We start from the raw sequence: 21,652 nt of genomic DNA, 5'->3' as shown, positions 1-21,652 counted from the left end.
TTACATGTATGAGTAAGTAAGGTACAAAATGTAGCTACGTCGTGTGGCAGCCTGATGAAATCTTCAAGGTACGGGCAGACGTGTGTAAGATTATTGCTAGAGGCAGTTGCGGAAACAGTGACGTGGGCAGAGCATGCTCTGATGTTGCCACCCACACATGTAGACATTGATTACATTACACATGTATGGTCCACCCCAGATATGTATATATATATATGCACTACGTGTATGTATAAGTGAGTACACAATATTTTCTCTCAGTCAGAAAAACCCTTCGGCAACGTATAGGTTCATCAAAATGTTGGGTGGAGTCATACCAGTGAGTATTTTAGATTTTGTTGGAGTAGAGTACAACTGTGTTCTAGCATTATACCTTATATATGGAGGACAGAAATGGTTAGCATAGATGTGCGTGTTAAAATTGTAGTGTTTGTATGCATCAAACAATATTGACAGAATAATGTTGTGTATATCTACAATTGCTCTATAAATGAGATTGCATGCCACCTGTTAGAGTTTCTCAAATTCAAGGGGAGAGAGACAAAAATTGGCTCTCAAAAATAGTTATGAATTCCATGGATTTTTTAACGGTTGTTTTTCTGCAATATGATGGAAAGAAGTAGACTATTTTCTCCATACAGAGATTAGACTCACTGAGATTGTCTGCAATGTTGTTGAATGCTGCCACAAATGGGTGAAACCTTTTCGTCCGTAGAAACATCAGTCGATTGACTGTACGTTGTCGTTGTGCAGTATTCCTGGTTGCCCCGTTTTGCTTGACTGTGGCTTAAAAGCTTTTGGCCAGTATCTGCCTAAGGTTGAGAAAAGGTTACATGGTGGATTGTTCAGAACTTGCACTCTAAAAGGCTAATCTCTTCCGACATAGATGGTTACGGAGGAAGGAGGAAAGAGCATAGCCTTCAATCTGATGCTAAAAGCTATAATGGTACAGTGTACATTTGTACTTTGGCTGTATGGGAGGGGGATAATGTTCCTTGTTTCACTTGGTGTTACTCTGTCGGGTCACGTCTAAAATTGTGCATGTACGTGGTGCATGATCCTTTTGCTTTACCTACAATTTTGCAAGTTGTCAGTATTTTGACCTTTAATTCAGAAAAACATTCTGCAAATACAAGACACAGGTGTGGTTAAAGGGCAGTAAATGTATTTCTTAAACAGTACCAGGACTATTTAAAATTGTGGATGCCTTCTTCTCCGACAAGAAGTCAGTATCTTGAAACTTGAATTTGCAGTGTATTGTAATAGGAACTTCATTTTGGTTTCAGAGTTACATGTATTTACACAAAACATGTAAGTGTTGGAGAGGAAAGTATCCTTCATGATACAAATATGACCTCATTAATGTTTGGCACAAGCAGAGGATTTGGGATCTGTGTAGCACAGATGTACACATACAGGGTATACATTTTGTGTGTAGTCATGCAATCTCAGCAGCACAGTCGCTGATCCAAGGCGATCTGTGCTCAGCTCTTTGTTTTTCTTTCTGGAGAAGATGTTGAGGCACCACGCTCACTGGAGCAAGCAGCTTCATCTTTCTGTATCTTACTGTTGCTTATGTACATGTATGTGCATAGTAGATGTTGATATACTTCTCTACATGTGCTGGTGATATCACTGTTGAAAAGATGATACTGTTGAAATTGAGAATGTCTGTTTGTATTATTCAGGTAGGCACGTTATCAGGGTTTGTCTTCACACAAATAAGATTATACTTGAGGGCAGCACTGATAGCAGAGCAGCTACATGTACAAATGCATAGTATCTAATGGCTGCAACAGTCATGAATGGCATCGTGCCATATTCCTTTATTTCAGGAAATCACGACTTAAAAGTGTCAGCGACATGGGATCACAGTCTAGCTCTTGGGTATCCAGATACATACATGATGCATATATGTGATGCCCCTCTGTGTAAGGGTGGAGTGTTGTGCATTCAGCCAGGAGTGTTGCACTGACATCTGATGGTTAAAGGTTCTCTTACACTTTCCATATGTCACCGCGCTGTTCGTTGTTGCGGCGGTCACTCCTGACAACTAAGGGTAAAAGTGGCCTCGGGAAAGGTTTAGGGGTTACACAGGCATGCAACTCAAACTTCAGTACATCTCATTTTTGTGGATGTATGCATGTTCAACCTATTTTTATATGACTTTTATTCTTTGTCATAATACCCATAGCATGCTCATCAGGGGAATTCCACTCTCCTCAGAATATGTTATGATTTCACAGAAGCCCAACCCACGTTCAAAATCTGGAATTTTCTGAACCCACGGCAGTTTTCTTAAAGCGATTCTGTGTTCCCCACAGGCATCCCACTGTCTACATAGAATTAGTATGCCTCCCACCTCCCACAGATTACCTTAACTATGGGGTACATCTAAGGAGTGGGATTGATGGAAAGTACATGGTCCTGGGGTATAGAGGCTCAATTAAATGTAAAGTGTATTACATATTCTTTAAACGAGAGTCTGCAGGGGGTACCAGCAAGCCTTTACAATAAATTTGTGAGAAGGCCCTACGTATTATGCTATAGTAAAAGAAGGCAATTACAGGAAAGTTGTTCACCTCACTACAAATTACATGAATAAGAAAGAGGGCATTCCCCACAAATTTTGGAGAATGTCTTACAAAAAAGAGCATGTAGACCCTCTTAGAGTCCAACTGTATTCCTTGATTGCCAGATAGACGGTATTTGATTTTTGAATATAAAAATCAGAGACTTGAATTTTATACTTGAAAATCTATCACATTGGACACAGGGCTTGGGGACCTGCAAACATTAGCCGATCCGCCAAAATTATGAAAACACGAGCTGTTTTGCTCTTACAAATGTCATATAGCGCTCGCAGATTGTCTGTAGATCAATTTTCTTGCCATTTAATATGATGGGCATTATGTACAGAAAGGATATGGAATAAATGGACCAATTGTTGGGTACAAAAGTTTCCAGGGCAGGACAGTTGGCATTTTCGTGATTTGTTGGTAGTGACCAAGCAAATTTATGTGATGCAATATAATGTTGGAAATTGAGCAAAGTCCCATATCTCACAACTACCCATGATGCACCAGCCAGACGAGGTCAGCTGAGGTCAAGTCTGTCTCCCTCCTCAAAGCTGTAACTCCTGGACCTTCTAAGAAGCCACTGGGGTGGCTGGGCTGAGTGAGTGACAGAGCACACATTGGTAACCCATTGTGTGGCTCCCATGCCTGCTTGAGTGTTATGGTCTGGTCGCTAAAGGGATTTCAGCCTGAAGAGCAAGTATGTGAAGCACACTAACACTGTAATCATCGATCGTGTCAACTCACATTCCAGTTTGATAGCTCCACATTTGTACAGAACTAATACTTAAAAAGTATGGTATAAACTTCCAGATGAAGGAGAACTGGGAGATGATATTAATGGGTTTAACATTTCTTAAGATTTTACGTTCAAGATTTTGAGATATTTGGAATGTTTAGGGATAGAGCATCACCTTTGGTCTGCCGGGATCGCTCGATCGCACTTGACAAGCCGGCTTAATGGAGTGCAAGTTGACCAAACACAGCCAGGTGTTTTCTCTCAGGTGTGTGGAGAGAAATTGGAGTCAAATTGTGCATGAATGAAGGTTACATGTACTGATCCCTGATATATCAGATCTCATGCCTGTCCTGGTATGAATAGGAGTGTGACAGTGTTGGTGGCCTTGCCTTTCATCACCTCTGCCCTGGCTCAATATCTTCATGGTTTTGGATTAAGGGTGTTTGAGTTGAAAAGCTTTTGTACACTCCAGCCTTATCAAATAGCCCAGGCTTCCCTTGGGTACTTCAGAATTCTCTCTGCTATACAGTGATGATGGACCTTTAAAGGGTAAACCCGCCAACCTCAGAAGAGGGTAACCTTTTTTTTGATAGCTAGTGGTAGTAGTGCACTGCAGCTTTGCTACTCCTGGTGTTTCCAGCAAGCCGTACTGCGGCACCCGTACTGTTCTCAACATGTGTGTTGGGTTCTTTAATATGTAGGATAGCTAGTAGTAGTACATGTACTTGTAGTGCAATGCAGCCTTTTGTAGTACAATGCAGCCTTGTCATTGCTTACGTTTTCAGTCGACCAGGCCGGGTCACCCATACTCTTGGTAAGTCATGCATGTGCAGAGGTTTGACACCAGAGGCTTACGCTAGTGTAACAGTGGGGTTTAGGCTCCGCCAGACTGACAATGCCAAGCGGGACTGTCCCTTTTGGTATAACGGTTTAGTGCATTGGGTCTGTTGTCTGGCAGCCCGTGTTCCGACTCTTGCAGTACGTTTCCCTTTTAAACATGTAACGTTACATGTACATGCACTGGTTAGTAACCGCTGAATGTGATGATGATGATGTTGTATTGTGGTTGGCAGTAGGATTACTTTGTTATTTGTTATAACCACAGAATCCCCAATGCTAACCACAACTCCTTCCTGTTTTGCAGGTAAAACGTGATGTAAATCTCTGCGCTGCATAGCTTCACAATCTACTGGTGACCAGCCGTCCAATCAAACGTCAGAATGAGTTCCCAGTGGAGGTCAGGGGTCATCCTGGCACTATTTCCCATGGTGCTCATGGGTTTGTCATCAGCACAATATGGTGAGTTGATTTCTTACTAATGCAACATTGCATGGGCACTAAGGGATATCCTACTAAATCTCAGAACAAAATGATTTGGTAGGCTATAGTGAAAAGCCACCATTCCTGTCATCTACATTTAGTGTCAAATGTACATGTGTACCCTGCCATATCTGTGACAATTATGTCAATCAAAAAGACATACAGAAATGTTCAGTTTTAGGATGTAATCATACAAGTTTTCAAACAAATGAATAGAACATTCTAGTCATACTCTGTCATTAATTTTAAAAACTTTGTGTCTCTTCAGATACTGTCAATGTATTTAAGTTCGCGGGAATTTAATTTTGTGGTAGCGAGAGAAAGGACTTTTTCGCGGTGGTTTTAAGTTTGCGGTAGTACCATGCACTGTAGTCTCTTACTGCCATGGAAAAATGTTCGCGGTAGTTTTAATTTCATGGTGAAGCGGCCACCGCGAAAACTGCGAACATTAATCCACCGCGAAAGTTTCTGCATTTACAGTATTTTGTAAAGCCTATTAGGCAGAAATGTTTAAAAGTCACAACTTCAGGGACACTTCATGTATTTGATTCTGTGGTATATCTGTGCAGATTCTGCTGATTTTGGGCTGGAGTGCACTGTGTGTGATGAGGCACATTCCGAGTCGTCCATAACCTGCACGTGGAGAAACCAGCCCAACGAAACATTCAGCGCACTGTTTAAGCTAAACAAGAGGGCTCAGGGCAGATGCCCTACTGAGTAAGTAAATGCTGCTGAACAGTTTGCTCTTTCCTGAGTTTTCATATTCTCTCTTACTCTAAGTCATCGCATTTTTAAAGAGGATAAGATAAGATGGCCCACTAAACAGATGGTAGAAAGGGAATGGTAACTGCTCTTGACTGACAGTGAGTGAAGAGACACCTTGTGGTTTGCAAACAAACTGCAGAAGACAAGCTATGAGTCTTCAACTAGGAGTGGCATACTCTACCTCAACTTGTCCTTCTGCAGGTCATCTGCTGGTCATTAGGTGTCTCTCTTGAAAGACCAATTGAATGAATATGGTATTGGTAGCTATTTCCAAACTTGTTTTTTTACTTTTGGAGGTTATGTCTTAGATGGATCTTTGTGAAATTTGGTATTTGTTCTAACCCTATCAAAGTAATGGGTAGATTTTGGATCTTCTGGCGGCTTACATTGGTACTGTAGCAGAACTTCCATTATTGATATCTCATGTTGACATGCTATTTTTTTGGTGGTAGCTAGCTCTTGTTATATACATGTACATGGCCATATTCATTCACACAACTGTACTTTATTTTTTTCTCGACAAGGTTGACGGAGTGGCAGACCTGTAACTTGACGTCACAGAGCAGCTGCCAGATCCCATTCCATGGCTGTGCTGACCCTTTCCATGACACATACTATGTCATGGTCAACTCCTCCTCTATGCTGTTTCAAAGCATCAACTTTATCAAACCTGACATAGGTAAGTACTTAGTTAGTTTTCCTGCAAGAGGGATTGCACATGGCAATGCACATTGTAAATGTTAATTGTTTTTAAGGATTGTGCAGTTTTGTCCTGTTATTTTTTGTTTACTTTCAAGTAATTGTGTAATGTGTAAAATGTTAGTGATGTCTGCAGCTATATGTGTACTGTATTGTCATGTAAGTTTTCTGTATTACGTCAATGATATTTTGAAATTTGTATGGCCTTTATGATACAGTAACAATTTGTTCTACATGTATCATTGAGTAGTCAATTTGTTATTTTCTTGTATCTCTTAATTTGAAATGTGGCTTGTCATTGTTTTAGTTTTGTACATTATCAGCATGTGGTGGCATTTCTTTCTTTTCTAAGTTTTTGTGAATCTTGTAGATTTTTTTCAACTAAAATTATTCTACTAATGGCAAGTATTAGAAGGACCATATTGCTGTGGTACTGAAAGAAAAATTATCATATTTGTAATTTTTACACAGCAACTGGGCCATTCTAATGTGCTATTGGTGATATTTGTTTCTTGTTCTTGCAATGTTAACATCATGTCAATCTGCACTGTTAACAACATGTCAGATCTACATGTACCACATTGTCTTTGTAATACTCTTTATGGTTCCATTGCTTTTGGAACCCTTCTTGTGAACTCCTTTAAACTTTTCCCTTCTTTCTGTTTTCACCTGCTTCTCTTTTGCCAGCTAATATTTGCAGCACTCTGTAATGTTTGGTGCACTAATGGCTTGCTTACCAAAGGTGATGGTATTTGAAGTGAAGAGTTTCTGTTAAAATACCCGGTACCCACGGACTCAAGCATGACTTTCTGCACACTGGTGAAAACTTTCTGAAAACCTGATTTGATTTCGTCCGATTATTTGGATCGGTGAGGTGTGACTGTGTGGTGGGGTGTAAAGATACAAAATGGGCTCCTTTTTTTAATGGAAGAGTTTGGGTGTTCTATTCACTGGTTCACTGTATCTTTAAATGTGTATTCCATATGTCATATTGATAAATCCCTCAACCCCCAAGTTGATTTTTGCATGTTGTTTACACACATTTACACTCAAGAAGTTAAAGATTTTCTATAATTTGGCACCACATGGACATACATGGAACAGAGAGATATCCAACTGACTACGAACCATCCTATTCTGTACTTTCCTATCTCTGTGTGCCTCTTCAGCCTCCATAACTACATGTACATGTTGTATACATGCTCAAACATTTCCAAGTCTACCTTTCAAAAATATAATGTGTTCTCTTCAGAGGAAAAAAAACATCATATTCCATATTACAAATGTAGGTTGCAAATTTGTTGTCATTTTCAATAAATAAATAGGTTGCAAATAAAAAAAAATATATTTGGGCTGTCAACTTTTGAGCTCTTTTGGTTATAAAATGATAAATTTAGCTCTTTGATAATAGAAAAATGCAAAATGTAAAATGACGTAACAATAGTTACTCTTCAGTTTCAAAGATCCAAATGTGTTCTTAAAGAAATTCATTTGACTGTAAATTCTGTTTAACATACAAGAAGCACTACAGAAAAGGGATTTACCAGTAAGCACAGTTTTGATATTTCATGTTGTTCGAAACTAATTCCATATTTTTGACACAGACAGCCTTTTATAAGATTAAATTTTTAACTTGTAAAATGCAGTCTACACTTTTAAGAACCCCACGCTGTCACTCAACCACCTCTGTCTACTCTCACACTCATTGGCTCTCCTTTTTCATACCAAACTTTTCACAAACAAAGACAATTACGAATGTTCTTTCTCAGCTTCTTGCGGGCCCCACAAGCAAATTAGTGAGAAAATGGCCGAGACAAAGCTTCGCTCTGATCAGTCAGCAGCTCCGTCATGCTTGCATCCAGTATTGAGGGAACGTAACAGGAGTATGTTCGATTGCTTTAAGCATGGGCCAAAGTTAAACGATAAAGGTGCAATGGGAGCTAAGCAGACTTGAATGCTTTTATTCTGTACTTTTCCTGCTTGCACATTTTGTAACTGTTACCTCAGTGGCAAAGCGTTGCATGTAGGTAAAGCATGCACTGGTGCTTTGTCCTTGGTAAGTGTAATGGTTTGCAAATGGTGCACTGACAATTGTTTTTGATGATAAAATTTTTTCTTGGTGTACAACTATAAAGTATAGAAGGGTGCAAAATTGGAATCATGACATTGTGTACAGTTATGTACATACTGGCTGGCCATGAAACAACAATATGAACTGTTCTTTCCTGTTTCATGGTTTTTATACCATGTGTAATGTTTTGGCTGTAAATCTAAAAGTTTTGGTTGGTTCAGGTTTTGTGTAGATAGAATCTGTCCTTCTTTTAACTCAAGGAGTCCTCATCGAAGTTACATCGCATCCCCTCCACAAATTTGGATAATTTGCAGAGGGGATCGGAAGTGATCAGAGGATGGACTAAAGTTACGATAGGGATAGATGCCAGTCTCCGTCAGCCTATATCATATGTATGACAAAATTTTGCACCCCATGTTTATATCTGGTGACAGCACAGGTAATAAGGTGAGAGTGCATGGTGGTAATTTCTCACCATGGCTGGGGGTAGAAACTTTCAATGGACCAGTCTGCGCTGTAGTCAGTGATGTAGTTATAGCTGCTTTGATTCAAACTGCAATGGCTCTCTTGTTTTGCTTTTCATCTGCTTTGGACCTATCACGAATTACAGTTCACACACAGGCAAGGTTGTGGAATTAGGAGCGGAATCATCACATAGCAAGGAAGGTTTGAAAAACTCCTGTAAAAGTGTGGCAAAAATTGACACAGTCAAAAAACAGTCAGTATTCAAAGTCATACATGTGTACTCCAGTACCTACTACTGCAAGCTTCTTACATTCCTTTTATTATCTCCTGATAGTTCAAGATATTTCTACTTGAATTTAAAAACTTGACATTGAATTAACTCTATGGCTCAGATTTAAGGGCCCTGACACAAATAAATGTTACTACCAGTAAGTCTTGTGCAAATAAAATGAGATGTTGGCTAGGTAAAGACTGGTTTGTTGAAAGTAGGAAGGTGTTAGGGTCCCCTGGTATCTTGGGTTGGTTGAAGACACGGTGATGTAAAGGGTGCGCTTGTACGTAATCTCATATCCTGATGGATCCTACCACCTGATTTTCTCCCCCCCCAGTCAAACCAGACCCCCCAGAGAATCTCCTGGTGTCGTCAGTAAGCAGTAGGGAGATGACAGTAGAGTGGGACATGCCGAGATGTGCTGCGCTCCTCTTCATGAACTATATCTGTGCCATCCAGTATGTGTCTCTGAGGGACAACATCACAAGGGTGAGTTTGCTTTGCATACCCGGTACAAGCTGCATATCTGGACAATTTATTTGATCCACTCACACCAGGAATAGAAGGACCCCTACTCTTTTCGAGTAGTGTGGTGTCCTCAAACACTGGACCTCCATGTAATGTGCTATCCAAAGGGACGGCCCTAACAGAGCTAGGTACTCATTTATACCTGAGTGAAGTGAAGAAAGTCGTATTACGTGCCTTTCCCAAGGACAGAAGATTGGTGACAGATCAGCGGATTTTAACCCAGGACCTCTGGGGTATTGGACAAGCACTCTGCCACTGTACCACACGATCCCAAACAGAGTTACAAAGTAAGCAGCAGTGAGAAAGTTAAAAAGGCTGCAACACTAAATTTGTCAAAGACATCACTAACTAAAGGCTTCTTTGCACACATGCTCACAATTTCTTCTTTTGCACATCTAACAGGAGAAGGAGATAATGGTGGACATGCCAAACCCCCAGTATGTGACGCTGGGCTCCCTTGTGCCCCACACCCGCTATCTGGTCCGCATCCAATGCAGACAGGTGATAGGAGAGTTGTGGAGCGAATACTCTCCCTTCATTGAAGCACAAACCAACGAGTCTGGTATGTACCCTGTCTCGTTATCGCACTCCTTATTGTCTGACCATGGTTGGTGTGTTGCGGGGATGACCATTTGCAATTTGTAGACAATCTATACTGATTCTCAGTTTTATGAATTGTAAACAGTTTCTTAAGAATTGATCTGGGATATTAAGATAAAGTGAAAATAAAGTAAGGATATCCAATGACAAGCTTATCAACTCAAAAGTGGCTTAAATCCGTCCTTTCTTGACTCCCCAGCTCCAGCCGGTGGCCCTGTGGTCAGGACTCCTGAAGTCACTTGGATAGACTACAGACTTGGACTGCGAAATATGACTCTGAGATGGGAGGTAGGTTATCTTTTATCACAACGCTTGTAGTGTGTAATTCTGCCTTAGGGCTCTGGATGTTGCTATAGTCTAGCATTGGTGCCAACTGCCACGATAATTTCACAGTAACTCTGGCTATTCAAGGTAACCAGTCACTCAGGTATTCATTTAAACACTGATTTGATTGTATTCAGCAATGAATAACTGTACTTTGTATTAAGATTGTTTACATGTTCAATGTACTTTATACTGTAAATGTTTGCTGTAATTTTACTTTCATGGTACATGTGGTGTGGTGTGGTGTAAGTCTTTTGTACTGTAGAATTACATTGTACCAACTGCTAAACTTCAAACACTGCAAAAACCTCCTTTTCCTCCCACCACAAGGTAAAATCAATGCAAAGGTAAATGCATTTACAGTACTTCATGCATTAATTGTTTCCTAACCTTTCCTAAAGCCTCTTGATCTTGAGAAGTGGAATTCTGAGACTCTGGGTGGCTACCTCGTCAACGCGACTGACCAGAGAACATACGAAACTACGAGCTACAACATCACAGCATCCGATGTGGACCTGTACACCCTCACAATTCCAAACCTCATGCTGTCAGAGTACCAGCTGAAAATCATGGCCTACAACAACAAAGGGCTGTCACCTCCAAGGGTCCTACAGCTTCGAGACATCTCAAAAAGTAAGAAACTTGTTTTTACATCTATCAAATGGAAAAGATTTATGCCAACAGCTATGAGTATGATGATCACAATACAAAAGTTGCTCAAGTAACTAGATAAGTTTTAGATGTTTAGGATTGCATATGCTGTCTTTCGTCTGTGGCTGAAGTGAAGTAGAAATCATCAGCTGACGAAAGATAGTGAATGCTTTTTGAAACACCGTATCCAGTAACAAAACTTATTCAGTTGCAAGGGTGACTTTGTTTTCTGTACCTTACTACCTAAACCTTCATCCATGAAATTATTGTCATCTGTGGTTTTTGATGTCAAAACATCCAAAGATGAGAAGTGTCACAAAGAAATCCCAGCACTTTTAACCCTACTTTTTATAGAGCAAACAATAATTGTTTGAATTTTGTATTGTCCTTCCAAAGGACCTGATCAACCACGGAATGTGGTCGCCATGGTCACCACTGAAGGAGACGTCCTGTTGTCGTGGCAACCACCAGCAGCCATCGGAGGCATCTGGAAGTACTATGTTTCCTGGTGCGAGCTCGCACGCGACCATGGATGTGCCGGCGACGGGAACGTGACGAGCGTTCCCGGTACGCAGCTGACGGTGACCGTCCAGGACAACTGGCTACCCTACAGTCGCTACAGGTTCATAGTGAAGGCAGCAACCTCAGCAGGGAAAGGGGAACCGTCCAGTACTGTCTATCTGTACTCCGTAGAAGGAGGTATGTTTACTGCTTATAAAATGATTAGTTGTCTAGTGACAATGCTGTAATGTTTCTTCTTTTTATTAGTTTATTTGCTATATAACATATGTAACTGAGCTGTTGCTTCATTTCAGAAGAAATTTGTAGATGTAGCATTTTCAAATACTTACAGTGTTGAAATACAGAAATTTGTTTTTGAAAAGTGCCCAAATATGTATTTAAAAAGCCATAGAATCTTTGAACTTTGTTTGTGAGCAAAAATTTTGATCGACATTGTGCCCTTTGTGTCCCCAGTGCCGTCCTCCCCACCCCAGAATGTGACAGTCCAAGCTGAAACCTCCAGGTCTCTCCTGGTGAGATGGAAGCCACCACCTCTACAGGACAGGAGGGGGATCATCACTACATACAGGGTGTATTACTATGTTACACCCACTGTCAGGGGGCAGCAGTTGGCTACAGGTGTGTATAGAGAAGTACATGGAATTCTACATCATCTTGTAGGCAGGACTTTTTGCTGGTCATGGCACAGTAACATTCATTATAGGCAAGTGTACAATTCTGGTGCCATAGAATTTTCAATCAGACTGTGATAGAACCGATCCCGACAACGATCTTTCAATCCTGACATTGAACTTTTCTGTAGCAAGGCAGCAGAATTTTGTACAGCATATGAACGACTATCCCAACAAATATGGATAGAGTCTTACTGGCTGTGATCATGAACAACTAGTGTCAGAATCCCTTTTGGCAACACATTTTGTCCAATTTCAATCAAAGCTATTCATATAACATATATGGATCTGATATTCATTAGGGTCCATTGTTGCATTTAGAATGGTGATAAAGTTATCCTCCATTTAGGTCAAAATTAGCACATCCCTGTCTTGTATTCAGCTTAAAGAAATGGTATGTCACCCCGTAAGGGGCGGTATAATCCCAACGGTACTGTGTAACACCACATGTCTCTACTACAACTGCTACTACTACTATTACTACTACAAATGAAGATGTATGTATGTTACTGTAATGTCTTAATGAAGTTCACCTAATATATGATTTTCCTCGTGTTATTACAGATTCAGTTTTCGTGTCAGTCAATGTGACAGACGACGCCCAGCCCATGCAGTTTACCCTGCCTGGCCTGACACCATTCACAGACTACAGTGTGCGGGTGTCGGCTGTGACATCACAGGGAGAGGGGGACAAAACTGATGCCGTCAGCACCAGGACTAAACAAGCTGGTAAGTGGAGTAATTTGTCTAGTTGTGACTAATTTTACCAAAGTCTTGCCATCTACTTCACTTGTAGCTCACCTCAAAAAGCAAATTGTTTTCAGTGATTCTTCAAAATAGGATTTTGGTTTTACAATTTGACTGAAATTGAAGGTCCTTTTTCTATCAATGTAATCCTAATGTTTATTGTTGCAAAAAATCAAAGGTACGTGTATTTACGATGACTAAGACAATTTTCTGGGATATCCACAGTGTAGGTAGTTGCAATGTCTTATATCAAAGTTTTGCCATCTACTTTGCTTTTAGCTCACCTAAGAAAGCTAATTGTTTTTAGTGATTCTTGGAAATAGCATTTTTGTTTGACAATGCCTCTTTCTCGCATTACTTGGCAGACTACTGTAAATGCAGAAACTTTCGCGGTGGATTAATGTTCGCGGTTTTCGCGGCGGCCGCTTCCCTGCGAATTTAAAACCACCGCGAACATTTTTCGATAACAGTAAGAGATTACAGTGCATGGCGCTACCGCGAAATTAAATCCACCGCGAAAAGTCCATTTTCCCGCAACCGCGAAATTAAATCCCCGCGAACTTTAATGCATTTACAGTATTATGAAACCACTGATTTATGTCTCTGTCCTTCATCACAAAATGCTGTTGTATTGTTTTGTATGCTTGGAGTAGGAGAGATTCACTGATATGGTATTTAATGATTTGTATGTTCCTGTTATGTAGCTCCTAATGACGCACCAGGCAAGGTCAGTGTCATCAATGCAACAGTCAACACTCTGGTCATATCCTGGACACCCCCATCCCAGCCTAATGGTATCATCCAGGGCTACACTGTCCACTATGGAAACAGTTCCATACAAGTGGGGAACCAGATGCAAGTGGTCTTGGAGGGTCTGGAGGGAGATGTCGAGTACCCAGTACAGGTGCAAGCCTGTACTGGAGCATCAGAAACCCCATGTGGACCTCTTTCACCTGTGGAGAAATTCCTTACCAAGCTTGGAGGTATGGATTGCTCTGTTTCACTTCAATGTCATTTGGCACAACTCTTACAAATTGATACAAAGCTAGATATTTACAAGAATGTCAATTATTGTATTTCCTCTATCATAAAATTCTTTGATTGTAAAACATAAAACGCCTGTGATTAATTCAGATTTAACTTTTATTTTCAGAACCAGGAATACCGAAAAACTTGAAGGTGACCTTTGATGAATATACCGAGCAAATCCATGTTGTTTGGGATCCGCCCGTGCCACGAAACGCTCGCGTGATCGTGTACTCCATCTCCTACGGACGTATGGATGACGACCAGGTCTTCCTGAAAGAGACGACTGAGACAGAATGGCTGGTGGACAAGTCTAAGATCTACTGCAGGCGGGGGAGGTCGTACTTCTTCTGGGTACAAGCACAGCCTGTTGGACAGGTGGATCTGGCTGGGAAGCCCACAGGAATCGTGTACCTCGACTGCAACGATATCCCAAATGCCTACCACTCATCCCAGCCTGGTAAGTTTTTTCATGGTTGCTCTGTATTAAGTCTACCGCTCACATTTACCAGGGTTGTCTCCAGGGCCAATCCCTCTGACCAATGGCCAAAAATTTCTTATTGGGACAGACAAAAATTTAACCCCAGTTCCTCCAAAAAGTCTGAATTTCATGGCATTAAAACATACTATCATAATTAGCTTAGATGTACCATGAACAATATTGACAAATTGCAATTGAATCACATTTTTCTCTGCAATGCCCCAACCATTTAGTAATGGTTAATGTGTTCCAAAGCTTGCGATGGACAACCCAAACAGTGTGTGGGACAGATGAAACTTAAAGCTAGAGACAGCCCTGCAACCCCCCCACCGCACCACCACCATTTTTGCATTGCTTTCTCCCCATTGTCTTTTCGTTGTGCACTTCCTAATGGCAGCAGGTATGTTTTACTGAACACAATCTCTTTGTTTCCACTCCAGAACCCGTCAGTCTGACAGCAGTGACGGCTGCAGGAGTCATCGCAGTCCTGGTGCTCTTCGGCATCTGCTTAGCCGTGTCAGGACCCAAGATGCACAAGAGGTAAAACTGACATCCCACTAGATTATTTTTGTATTGTTGATGTTAAAGTCTCAGTAATGGTAAAGGATTAGTTCTTTTGGACCAAGTACATGATTTTTGCACAAGACATTTCTGCAGCTGGGCTTAGATATTGTTCTTGTCTTCAGGCCCCTCCCCAGAGCGTTATAGAACGGCGCAGCGCCGCGCCCAACAACTCTAGCGCCGCTCCCCCGATTTGTAAATCTAGTGTTTTCTCTTTGTATTTTCGGGGATAACTAGCAAAAACATCCGACTCCGCTCAAATTTGACCGAGCGAAGTTGCTCATTTGGTCGAGAAATCGGCAAGCCTTCCCAGGAGATTCACAATAAATCCTTTGTTTTCATTGAAACTGGCGTGGGGTAGGGTGGTGTCTAGCGTGAAAAATCACAATCCTTTGTTTATGTCTTATTGTTATGCTTGTAAACAATAGATGGCGGTGACTTTAGCATACGTTAATCTCATTAAAAACCAGACAAAATCAAAGGAAGACCGTTTATTTGGAGCTAGTACACGTTTGTGAAAAATATCCAGGCTTACCGGCATGTGGCCGCCGCATGTTTCGGGAACATATTCTTCAAAATCGGCAACAGCAATAAAATGACCGGTTCCTTGTAGCACTACTCAGATAAAAACATCATTTGTACTTTTGTATAGCCTTTGGTGTGTGATTTTAGTCCCCAGACTACTAAAAATATGGAAGAACTTTGAAACAAAACAGCCGAGCGTAAGGAAGACCATGTGCCGATGGAAAATACTCCTTTCTTTTTGTCGAAAAATCGGCAACGTGGGCGAAAAATGACTGATTAATTTTAGCAACATCATCCATAAAAATGCCCTGCATTGTGTCTTGTCGCTTCTTTTGTTGGTTTTGGGGGGCCAAACCCGCTAGAAATGCAGAAATTTGCCGATAACTTTGCACAAATTTGAAAGTTGTGGTCGGGCCGGGCGCCATTTTGTTTCTTACCATATTTGGTAAAGACAGAAACTAGCACCTCGTTTCGAAGCAGCAGATTCGAGAACATGGAAAATCTTATTTCAATGTTTTGGCAAAGTGGGGAATAGAGGGTATTCATAATTTGTTGCAGATCAAAAAGATAATGTTTATCTTTTTTTAATTCAGATGTGGTTTTTGAAGTCAAAATGCAATTTGTATTTTCTTCGAATGTACGGGTGGAAATGTCCTACCACTTATATATCATGTCTTGGGACATTCCATTTCATCTGGAACAGAGGATTTTAGGGGGAAACTTTTTGTGTTTCTTGGATTTTTGATTGATGGAATGCTTGAGAAAGTTCTTAACATTCCCCAAGGACGTCCTTGCATTCCCTGGTAGCAAATGATTTTGCTGTCATCTTCTTTAATGCTATTTTGATAATCAACATGATCAAGTCTTGAAGATGAACTGATTTAAAAGAGGTTCTAACAAAAATTAGTAGTAGGCATTGCCCAATGTTTTAAGCATTTTCCAAGGTTACTTGCCTCAGTCAAGTTCCAAGCAGGAAATACATGACTTGGTGTTGTGTATACTGTTCCACTTGTTGAGCTATACCCATTTTTTTTAAATTCAGGATTTTTTAGAAGATAAATTTCAAATAAATTTTAAAGTTATAAGATGGTAATAAAGGTTACCCAAAATAGACCAAAAACCATCTTAAGGGGTCTAGAATAATTACAAATTTTGAGGCCTCCCAGACCTATCCCCCCACTCGCCACTTCGTGGCTCGCCAGAGCACCACTCCCAAAAAAAATTCTGGGGAGAGCCCTGATCTTGTATGTGACAACCATTATAGCAATTATGTATATAATGTATATAATATGATCTATTGTTTATAATTTTCAGGTTCAAGGAGATGAAGGAACAAAGAAGCCAACTCCCGGGTTTAAAGAACTACGTCTGTGAAGAGGTGAGATCCTGTTTCTTGTCTGGCAACTACATAATTAAGCACTATACATTGTACAGCATAACGTACTTGTTCTGTACTTTAGAAGCAGCTATGAGAACTTACGAAGATTTCACGATTGCATATCAGAGCATGTGCCTCTATTCTTTTGTACAAATGTGATGGTTTCTTGGACATTCTCAATTTGCGGCCCTTTGAAATGCAAAACTGACAACTTACCTCGTCCTCTTTGCAAGACACCAATTTTGCATGCAAATTAATGCTCATACCTATGTTGCATATCTGTGATCTAGAAATTTGTTCTGTTAGCAGTAGACCACCACATAACTTGCATGTACTAGTAGACCAAATGGGATTGGAGTTACTTAAATTTCTTGCTCTGTTTTGCAGGGTACGTACTACTCTGTACCAGCGGATGGCTTCTTTACTGGTCAGTCCATGCGCATGGAGAACCCGTACGTCATCAGCGATTCGGGCGTGGATAAGGAAATCGTTGACGACATCGGGCAGCTGAAGAAGCTGGGCAGGCAGTGGTCGCACGACTCCGCCATCGGGCTGGACAGTTCGGACGGAAGCATCACCGTGGACGTCTCCGGGAAGAGCGCGCACTTCTCCACGGCGAGCAGCAGTAGCGGCTGCAGTGACGGGTCAGAAGAAAGTCTCCTGCCGCACAAGGAGGAGGGAGACGCTGATGCGGAGAAAGGTGACATCGTCTGGGAGAAGAGAGAACGGGCGGCGAGCACGAACACAACCTCCAGCCATGGCAGCTCCGAGCAGGGCTCCGAAGTGGCCGAGTACTCAAAAGTAGCGGCCGTGGGGGGTAAATTTAGGGATCTAAACATCAACTACGTCCCTAAGCTAGGGGAGAAGGAGAAGAATGTTCCCAACACCCCTAAAAGGGAAGATCTTGTTGATTTGGACCCGTCCAAACTCATCAGTGTTCATTCTCCAATCCATCTGAGTCCAGAACAGATAAAACACAGGATCATTGATCCTGACAAAATTGTGTACATAGCCAAGGAGCCCGGTAGGGCAGAGGCAGAGGTGTAAAAAGGAAGGTTCTAACTTATGGGAGGGGTTTTAGCTTGATTTAACATGATTGTGCATTATGAAATGGACGTTTTGATGTATCTGTAAAATTTGAGTCTGAAGAAGAATGTCTTTATGTTTCGATTGCTTTTTCATGACAATGTTTTAAACTAAAACTTGTTTTCAAAAAATCAGTTACCTGAAAATTCTGAAAAATAACAAGATATTACCACTAAGAATTGATGTTGCAACTTTCTAAATTAAGATCCGCTTGTACGGCGACCACAAATTCTATTTTCACAAAATTGACAATCAGGATATGGAAATAGATTGAAGAAATTGTCTTGAAAACAGATTAAACAGAGCTAATGCAAGAATTGTAATTTGCAAGGAGTTGTTGCAAGCAATGTTATGTGAGTAAGAAGAAACTGTATACAAGAGGTTGTAGACGTTTGTTGTATAGTTGTAAATATGTGAGAGCATAAGGAGAGCGTTCTCACATCATGTAAATAGAGAGTACTTGTATTTTTGTGTGTATACAGACCTATTATATGTAGGGGAGACCTTTCAATTGGAGGAGAAGAGATACTGTCATTGTTACAGGATATTATACAATGTTAATGGTATGTTGTAGTAGCTGTCTGTTCGTTTGAACCGTGCAATTATTGCAGTACTCTCTCTGGTTAAAAACCCTGTCTTCTGAACTTTTATGAGCCCTGAAGGCTCAAGAAAAGTAAACGAGTCTAGAAAATTCTAACCCTCTGATCACCGTTTCTGGCATGTTTAGGAGGCAGGTCTCAACTGGCTACATTTAAATTTTGCAAAAGCATTTTTGCACTTTCAGTGACCTGATAAAAAATTCATGAAGTTTTGGATTCTGCCCATCAAGGGGGACTGAATAGTTCACATTTTTGTCAGTCCCGAGCTACAAAATGTATTCCAGGAATGCTGGACAAGCGCTGGAGAGAGCTGGTTGTTGTTTCTGTAACATATAGTGTGGTATTCATTATGATTAGACAGTTGCCCAAATCCACTCACAAGTTGTATGTACATGTATGCCAAACCCTTTTGTTGTTGAAATCTACAGACTGAAAGAACTTTAACCCATTACCTCCAAAATTCATGAATTTCAAATGCAGCTTTAACCCTCTCCCTCCTGAAGCAGCCGTTGGTGCCAAATTTGTATTGGTTACAGAGTTAGGCAGTAGGGAGAGGGTTAAGTACATTTGTATGTTGATGAAGGAAGTTTTAATGTCATGAAGTGTTACAGATGTATATTCCAGTGAAATCTGGTTACATGGTTATGCAATGTACAAGAACAGGAAGCATCTGGGCTAAAGTGTGTATCTCACTGGACTGTACCAAACTGCACTTTGAAATTGTGCCAACTTAAAAATTTATCAAAAAGAGATTTGCAGTGATAAAAGGATGTTTGCCGTTTTCGAACCCACATTGTGCCATGTTTCCAATCGGGACTTTTTTAGATTGAAAAAAACAACAGTCACAATTCCAGGCAACAAATTGGCAAATACACCTCTTTGCAATTTGTATCAGTCCAGACAGATACTAACTTATGTGTTCTACGGATTGAATGAGTACCGGTATTATATGTGGAAGTACATGTTAAGTTTTTAGGAAAGTGTACACTGCCACACATTGTACATAAATGTATATATGTCAAGTCAGTTCCATACATGTATGTTATCATCACTGCATATAGGCTCATAGTAAATATTATGTCAGTGAAATTAACATAACTGCCTCAAAATTCTTCTGTATTAGACGTACATTTTCTTGTATACGTAGAGATTATATTGAGAGAAAATGTGAAATTTATTTTTGTTGTATGTCATGTAATCATCATTTTTGTCAGTTCATCAATATGCTATTTTACAAACTTTTTTACGTCTTTAACTGAAAGATACCAGTGATGTATTTTACTCTATATGTTGCAGAAGGTAACTGTGAGCATCTTGTCAGAAGAAATTAATGTACGGACAAGGGTAGATCATAGATGTCTCTGCTTATGCCAGGTCAGGAACTATCTCATTGGTATTGTGGATGGTAAAGATATCACAAATATTTCAGTTCAACTCACTGCCTCTACCGGTATTAATATGTTGTACTGTCGTCAATGGTAGAGGTCTGGGATGCATTCATCATTGAAAAGAATAGTGACATTTAGAAAAGTTTTGGCACTTAGATTGCCATCAGATAAATGCTGCAAAGATAGAGGTATGTGTAAAAGTGCCTGTTGTTGCTATAAAGAATAAGGAATCCAGAAACATGTTCAAGAGAATGCTATCAGGCTTTGTTGTAGAGAGATGTACATGTGAATACATTGTGATTGTAAATTTGCCTCTGTGAGTTAATAGAAATGGTTGTTCAATACCTTGTGGTTGTGTGCTTTGTTCTTAGTGATTTGGAAGACTAGTAATGAGATTGTTTAATTGAATGATAACTCAATACTCTTGAAACACTGCTACACTGTTTAATATGTTCAGAAATGATTGCTTTGAAAATACATGTAACGCTTGTTCACCTTATCTGTGGGGTAACCTATATCTGTTGTTTTAAAGGTATTCCATGAGTATTTAGGGATGTTAAAGAAAAGCAGTTTCAAACTGCAATATTTTATTTTTATTTTTTTGTAACCTAATGAAAATGTACAAATTTGAAACCACAATCCCCTAATGTCCACCGATATCCTGTTTTCAAAAATAACAGATATAGGTGACCCTACGGATCAAGGTGAACTAACGTTAGTACAAGAAACACTGAACATACACCCAAGTCACGAGAATAAATGAGAAGAATATCAACTGGCCCCCTATAGATATATTAGAAACATTGTAGGTTGCTATATTGGAACAGTACCATCCCCACAGGCCTCAAACAAACTCGATCAACTTCTTGTCTATACTTTTTGACAATTTAAGACCCTGTGTGCAGTACCAAAGCGTTCCGCTGGTGGAGCATCTGATACGCCCTGATGCCTGTTGATGGTAAGATCTATGTCGGGGTTAAGGTGCTTCATGACCCAGTCTCTGTGAAGAACGTTGAAATGAAGTTGTTTCACCAAAGTAAAGTAAAGGTACACCATCTGTGCACCAATGGTACACCATTTATGCTTTACTAAGCTTCCCAACTTTGTCAGGTAGGGCGTGGTTACATAGGTTGTGCGATCGTCGTACGCACGATTTTTATGCCTGGGCTGTGACTGAACCAACCCGTGACCGACATGGATCCAAAACAGTATTTTGTGTACCGTGAGACAGTTGAACGTATATTTTGTCCTCCAAAATGCCCGAAGTTAGCGATCGTACGACGATGCCCTTGCTAAGCATCCCAACTTTGTCGGGTATCGGGTGTACATGACACTCATCTTATCCCCTACATCATTGATAAGTCTAGATATTGGATGATGGGGTATTTTCCAATGATCAGTCCACAAAGTGCTGTGCATGATCTAATTCCTACTCATACCCAAACTACGAACCCAAGTACTAAACTACCACAATGCTAGCTATCTTTGAATGTGTGAAAGGAAATCGGAAAAGGTCTCCAAGCAGATGTTGGAGTGAAAGATCGACAGGTTTTCGGTGTGGCGGATGTGCCTCTCTGACAGTCCCTTGCTCCAAATAGACAAAAGAACAGTTGATGATTAAATGTCGAAAATATGAAGAACATTCAAACAAACGTCCAC

The 21,652-nt window shown here is 40.5% G+C and overlaps 1 protein-coding gene across 8 annotated transcripts in view; it reads left to right on the top strand.

Annotated features, from left to right (window-relative positions):
* The window catches only part of LOC118432370 (phosphatidylinositol phosphatase PTPRQ-like), an 82,853-nt gene that overhangs the window by 26,215 nt on the left and 34,986 nt on the right, over positions 1-21,652 (top strand). For 7 of the 8 annotated variants that reach the window (XM_035843906.1, XM_035843907.1, XM_035843910.1 and 4 more), the window contains exons 2-11: positions 4,460-4,614; positions 5,205-5,352; positions 5,925-6,079; positions 7,869-7,982; positions 9,244-9,395; positions 9,837-9,996; positions 10,234-10,322; positions 10,760-10,991; positions 11,406-11,708; positions 11,985-12,138. In XM_035843906.1, the coding sequence (XP_035699799.1) occupies positions 4,536-4,614; positions 5,205-5,352; positions 5,925-6,079; positions 7,869-7,982; positions 9,244-9,395; positions 9,837-9,996; positions 10,234-10,322; positions 10,760-10,991; positions 11,406-11,708; positions 11,985-12,138 (1,586 nt within the window). In that variant the 5' untranslated portion in view covers positions 4,460-4,535. The remainder of the gene's footprint in view (positions 1-4,459; positions 4,615-5,204; positions 5,353-5,924; positions 6,080-7,868; positions 7,983-9,243; positions 9,396-9,836; positions 9,997-10,233; positions 10,323-10,759; positions 10,992-11,405; positions 11,709-11,984; positions 12,139-21,652) is intronic. The other variant, XM_035843914.1, reaches the window with a different exon arrangement.

Source organism: Branchiostoma floridae, chromosome 15 (assembly GCF_000003815.2).
Source record: "Branchiostoma floridae strain S238N-H82 chromosome 15, Bfl_VNyyK, whole genome shotgun sequence".
NCBI lineage: Eukaryota > Metazoa > Chordata > Leptocardii > Amphioxiformes > Branchiostomatidae > Branchiostoma > Branchiostoma floridae.
This window is presented reverse-complemented; position numbering and strand designations above follow the sequence as displayed.